The 6,000-nt window shown below is 39.1% G+C and overlaps 1 protein-coding gene across 1 annotated transcript in view; it reads left to right on the top strand.

The window, feature by feature from the left end:
• The first annotated feature begins 504 nt into the window (after positions 1 to 504).
• Positions 505 to 6,000, top strand: part of LOC120473102 (Na(+)/H(+) exchange regulatory cofactor NHE-RF2) — a 28,445-nt gene continuing 22,949 nt past the window's right edge. The window contains exons 1-2 of the mRNA XM_039662765.2: positions 505 to 1,123; positions 2,426 to 2,668. Of these exons, the coding sequence (XP_039518699.2) occupies positions 917 to 1,123; positions 2,426 to 2,668 (450 nt within the window). The 5' untranslated portion in view covers positions 505 to 916. The remainder of the gene's footprint in view (positions 1,124 to 2,425; positions 2,669 to 6,000) is intronic.

Genomic DNA, 6,000 nt, shown 5'->3' with positions numbered 1-6,000 from the left:
CATGATGGCTAAATGAAGTGTTACCTATTTATCTATCACTTTAATTTGTGTGTGTGTGTGTGTATATATATATATATGTCTAACTGACGCTAAAGGGTGCCTAAAGCGTCAGATATTGAAGCAGGGTCAAAATGCTTCCCAAGACGTCAATAAGGTGACGCCTTGGGAGTGAGAATGGGCTGTAGCCTATATGTAGGCCTATGTACCGCCGAGTAACAATTTAAAAAGTTCAAGACAAAACAAATTCTCGACTTTTTTCCCTGTGCGTCGACCTATCAGAACTACAATTCCCTTTCAGTCGATAATTGTATATTTCACAGCAGACCGCGTTTTGTTTAAGTTTTAGGTTACCGTGTGCAAAAATACAAGTGTAAACCTTTTATTGTTAAAGTGACTGTAGGCTACTCTTTGTGTAAAAAGCACTATTGCAGAGGCTCTTTCGCTACTTTCCTCTGCGCATTTCTGCTGTGTCTGTGAATGGGCGGTCTTATTCACTGCACACACACACACACACCGTGTCTCAGTGTGCAGCAGCACCACACAGATGCGTTTCTCTCTCCGAGGGCGCAATGTCGCACACAGGAGTTTTGCATCCGTCTAGGAACATCCACAGGTAGTTGCAGTCACCACTTTTGCATTCTCTTTGGAAAAGCATTTGATCGATTTGGACACTTTTTTTCTTGCTTTTTGTCTATTAGGTTATATTTTTATTGTCTTGCCGTTGCATGCATATTATTTTTACATACACTGTGGACTATGCACTACAGCACTACTTAACCATATAGAACCGACAACGATGCTTGCTTGTAAACATTTGCAGATGCTTTTGCCGTAAGTTTTCGTTTTTGTTTTGTTTTTTTAATATAACGCTTGGATTTTATAACAAGTTTGGATGTGAAGACAAAAGTGGAATACAATGGCTAGTGATTTGAAGCCTCGGTTGTGTGTGATGAAGAAAGGAGAGAGCGGATACGGGTTTCATCTGCACGGAGAGAAAGGAAAAACCGGACAGTACATACGGAAAGTGGAGCGCGCGTCCCCGGCTGAGGCATCGGGACTGCGCGCGGGTGACCGTGTGGTAGAGGTGAACGGCGAGAACGTGGAGAGAGAGACACACCATCAGGTACGTACACACACACACACACACCTGTGCTGATCCTGCATATTCCGCCCTCATAACACACATTACACTGCTATGATGCTGCTTTGTGAGGTAATTATATAGGCTATATGCAATTTATTAGTTTTAAACTGCACTAATTTTCAAAAGTTTGAGATTAGTAAGATTTTTTTGTTTAGCAAGGATTCATTCAATTGATCAAAAATGACAGTTAAGACGTTTATAATGTTCGAAAAGTTTTCAAATCAGTATATTTTATGATTTCTGAAGGGTCACGTGACGCAGAATGCCTGGAGTAATGATGCTGAAAAGTGAAAATACAATATAAAACACTCATTTTAAATTGTGATGATATTTGAAACTATTACGGTTTCACTGTATTTTTTTTATTTAAAAAAAAAACAAAAAACAAAAAAACAACAAATATTACTGACTCAAGTCCAAACTTTTAATCGTTTGTGTTCGTTTGTCGTGATCTGAAGGGAGGAAAAAAATATTAAATAAAATATCCTTATATAGTGTTTAAAAGCATCCTAGATGAAATTGTTTGATAAATATGCATTATGAGCTGAGCAAAGAAACTTAAAGACAGAGAGTGAGACTCAAATACAAGAGGGTTGGTCACAACATCATTCCCATTGGTGTTACGTCATAGTTTCAATGACTTACTGTTGTTCTAAATATGCAAACAATAATGAGAATGTGTCTGTGTGTCCAAACCTTTGAGAGATATGGTGCACTTTTAAAGAGTGAAATCCATTTATTTGAGCTATAAAGGTTTAGCCTTTGGAAACAACTTTCCATAGAAATAAAATAAAAAGCTTGCGTATCAGAAACCTGTCGACTTGTGAATGAATGCACAAAGAAATTCCACACATTTCTTGAGTTGCACTGACTGAATGGTGTGTTGACTGTGACAGCAGCTGGAGGCTTTACCGCATTACTGCTGTAGACTATATGAGTAGATATTTCTTTGTGTTTAGAGTCGCGCATGTGCACATGTTAAAGGAATTTTTAATATGTGTGCAGTTCCAGTTATGACAGGAGGATCATATAACACCGTGTGAATGGTAGCGTAGTGGGAAGCACGTCTTCAAATGTTTAGGCAGTAAGATTTTTTTATAGAAATAATACTTTTTATTCAGCAAGGACGCATTAAATTGATCAAAAGTGACAGTAAACACATTTATAATGTTAATAAAGGCTGTTCTTTTGAACTTCCTATTCATCAAAGAGCCCTGATGCATCAAAAATAGCAGCATGAATGTGTTCATGAGCAGTTTTGCCATCTCTTCTGCTCCTCAGGTGGTGCAGCGCATCAAAGCCGTGGATCATGAGACCCGACTGCTGGTGGTTGACCGGGAGACCGACGAGTACTTCCGAAGCTTGCGTCTCACTTGCACCGAGGACATGGCCGTCCCAACCAGTCCTGCAGCCGCGACCCCCTCACCCTCTCCATCCACCAATAAACAGGGCAATGGGTCCGTGTCCAAACGAAGCGAGATCTCCAAACCCATCAGGAAACCTCCGTCACGAGCTCCTAAGAAGGTGTGTGGGTCCATTCACTATCTGACTACACTCTTTCAGTGAACCGTTCCTAAAAGAGCCACGTAAAGAACATTTTAATAATCTATTATCACTATTAAGAACCTTTTTCCAGTGGAAACAATTCCATGGATTTTTTTTAAGGTTCTCCATGGAACCATCGATGCCAATAAAGAACCTTTATTTTTAAAGGCCAATTCACGTTGAGCCGACGAACGGAAATGGACAGGTTTTGTCTGGAGATGCACCGATACTACATTTCTCTGCTAATACCGATAGCCGATTATTCAGACCGTTATCTGCCGATATTTTAAGTTTCTTAAAGGGTTAGTTCACCCAAAAATGACTCGCCCTCATGTCGTCCCAAGCCCGTAAGACCTCCGATCATCTTCAGAACACAGTTTAAGATATTTTAGATTTAGTCTGAGAGCTTTCTGTTCCTCCATTGAAGATGTATGTACATCTTACTGTAGTGATGAGGACGAGACCACCTATGCCGAGTCCGAGTCGAGACCGAGTCCGTTGGTTTTTCAAATACAGTCGAGACCGAGTCTTTGAAGGGTCGAGTCTGAGTCGAGACAGAGTCCGTTGGTTTTCAAATACAGTCGAGTCCGACTCGAGACCGAGTCTTTGAAGGGTCGAGTCCGAGTCGAGACCGAGTCCGTTGGTTTTCAAATACAGTTGAGTCCGAGTCAAGACCGAGTCTTTGAAGGGTCGAGTCCGAGTCGAGACCGAGTCCGTTGGTTTTCAAATACAGTTAAGTCAGAGTCCTAACCAAAACCAAACCTAACAAGGAAGACAAGCAAGTGTAGATCATGTTTGAAGATATCACATGACCATCGTTCTTCTGTTAATGCAATATTTGTGTAGGATCTCAAATATATTTGTCTTTTCCTCAGCCTAATGCATACATCCAACATCTGCACACACTTACAGCCCACTTTCCAAATGGGTTTACATAATCCAGTGCTGTTTCAATACAATGTTGCCGAGTGGGAAAGACAGAGCGTGTGAGAGGGTGGGTGTGTGACAGCCATATGTGTGTGTGATAATACTGACCGTGACAGTAAAATTTTGAACATCGGAGAAGCCAAATAGGTCACGTGTTGAAGCCGTTTCTGTGGAGCTTGTCATCATAAGCCCTTCACAATTGATTTTACTGGCATATACACACCGCCCGGACACAAGTTGGATTTAAATAGGCAAAGTGTCTATGATTGGATGTGCTGGAGGAGACTTTACAGAGTTCTGGACTCTTGCATTAACAATACAAGATCTTGACTGAAAATGTATGCACCTCTTGATGGAAATATCATCCCAACATCAAGAGGTGCATCAACTTTCGGTCAAGATCTTGTTTTGTCAATGCAAGAGTCCAGCACTCTCACTCTGTAAAGTCTCCGCCAGCACATCCCAAAGACTTTCAGTGAATTTAAGGTCTGGAGTTGCCAATTCATGTGTGAAAATGATTCTTAATGTTCCCCCACAACCATTATTACACTAGTTGAGCCTGATGAATCGTCATCCTGGAATATGGCCATGATGGATTAGAAGAACTGATGCCAAACATATAACATGCCAGAAACATTATAATCACTGCAATAATGATTTATTTTCCAATCCGAGCCAATGAAGATGAGTAAAATACGAAGAGAAACCTTTGGAAATGAAGGTAGAACATAGTAAAAATGCCTCATTTCTTGAACCATAAATCAAATCAAGAGCCACTAGTGATTCAAACACTGTCAAAAACATTTCAGTCAAAATTCACCCCAACATCAAAAGGAAAAAGGTCTGAGTTTGGGGTGAATTATGACATGGAGATGTTCTTGATGGTGTTTGAATTGCTTACTCATGGTTTTCTAATGGCTTTATGTTGTAGATTACAAAAAAATGTTCCATTGGTCCTTTAGATCAATGTTTTGGATTTTATGTTCTTTAAAGTACAGAACTGGAGAATAACGAGTTCTTTTTGGAACTTTATCATGTTCTAATTATAAAACCGGTTTCGGTTCTAATTCCAAGATTAGTTTGCGTAATAAACATTCGGATGAACGATAGAGTTGATTTGTGGATGTTGCCCAGTTCTTTGAAGGCCATGGACATGTTCTGGTCAAAAATGTCCAGTTTTTGGATTTGGTGATTGGAAAAGCTGCCTGCTGTTGTTCAAAAACGACTCAAGACTGTGTTTAGCTGTGTATATGGGATAGTCACGGTCCAGTGGCCACATATTGGCGGATATTGTTGCCCATACAGACCTATCATTGGCTTGATGGTTCCTCTCAGTGTTCCAACCATCCATTGACTTTCTCCAGATGATGGTAGACTGTAGGAAAGTGATGACTCATGAAACCAAACTCCCGTCAGAGCTTTGCTCGGGGTTTAGTGCCTCTGCCGTAAATGATCCGTCTTTGTGTGTTGCTCTTGGCTAGAGGTTTTTGAATTATCATTTTAGTCTTCTGAAACTCGCTTTACAGTCATTCGTGATTTGGATCTGCATTTGAGATCTGCTCTTTTGTTATATTTAGTTACTGTCGTCTTTTATCAGTTATCACTGTCGGTTTGCTACTTTAACAATTCAGTTTGTTCTTTATTTTTAAGAGATTTAAATTCAAAATAATTGTACTATTTTTGTGCATCAGCTACACCACCGTTCAGTTTGGGGTTGGTAAGGTTTTTTTTAAGTTTTTGAAAGAAGTCTCAATATTATTACAATTTAAAAGAACATTTTTATATTTGAATATATAATAAAATGTAACTTTTAGCATTTTTTAGCATCATTACATCAGTCTTCAGTGTCACATGATCCTTCAGAAATCATATGATCATATGAATGATGATTTGATGATCAAGAAACATTATTAAACAGTTGTGCTGTTTACAGTATTGTGGAAATTATACATTATTTCAGGAATTTTATGAATATAAATATTTTGTAACCTTTATAAAAGTCACTTTTGATCAATTTAATGCATCCTTGCTTAATAAAAGTGTATCAATTGCTCTAAATAAAATAAAACAATTCTTACCGACCCCAAACTTTTGAACAGTGGTGTACAATTTGGATTTAATTGGCATGTTTTCAGTCTATTAGGCATGATGATATATTGTATAAAATGACAACAAATCAAATGTGTGACATCTTACCCCAACATAACATGAAAACTTATTGTCTTAAAAACGTTTTTCTGATTTCCACTTTTCCATGTGACAACTTGCCCCGGGGTCACATGACCTACTGCAGCGTCTTCAGGGCAGTCATTGTCACTGGTGTCAGAAATTAGCGTGTTCAGAAACGTAAAGACTTTATACAACTCCTCGGGCAGGAAACTGAG

The sequence above is a fragment of the Pimephales promelas genome, chromosome 3 (assembly GCF_988280905.1).
Source record: "Pimephales promelas chromosome 3, fPimPro1.hap1.1, whole genome shotgun sequence".
Taxonomy (NCBI): Eukaryota; Metazoa; Chordata; class Actinopteri; order Cypriniformes; family Leuciscidae; genus Pimephales; species Pimephales promelas.
The sequence above is the reverse complement of the archived record's forward strand: the minus strand, read 5'-3'. Positions and strand labels throughout refer to the sequence as shown.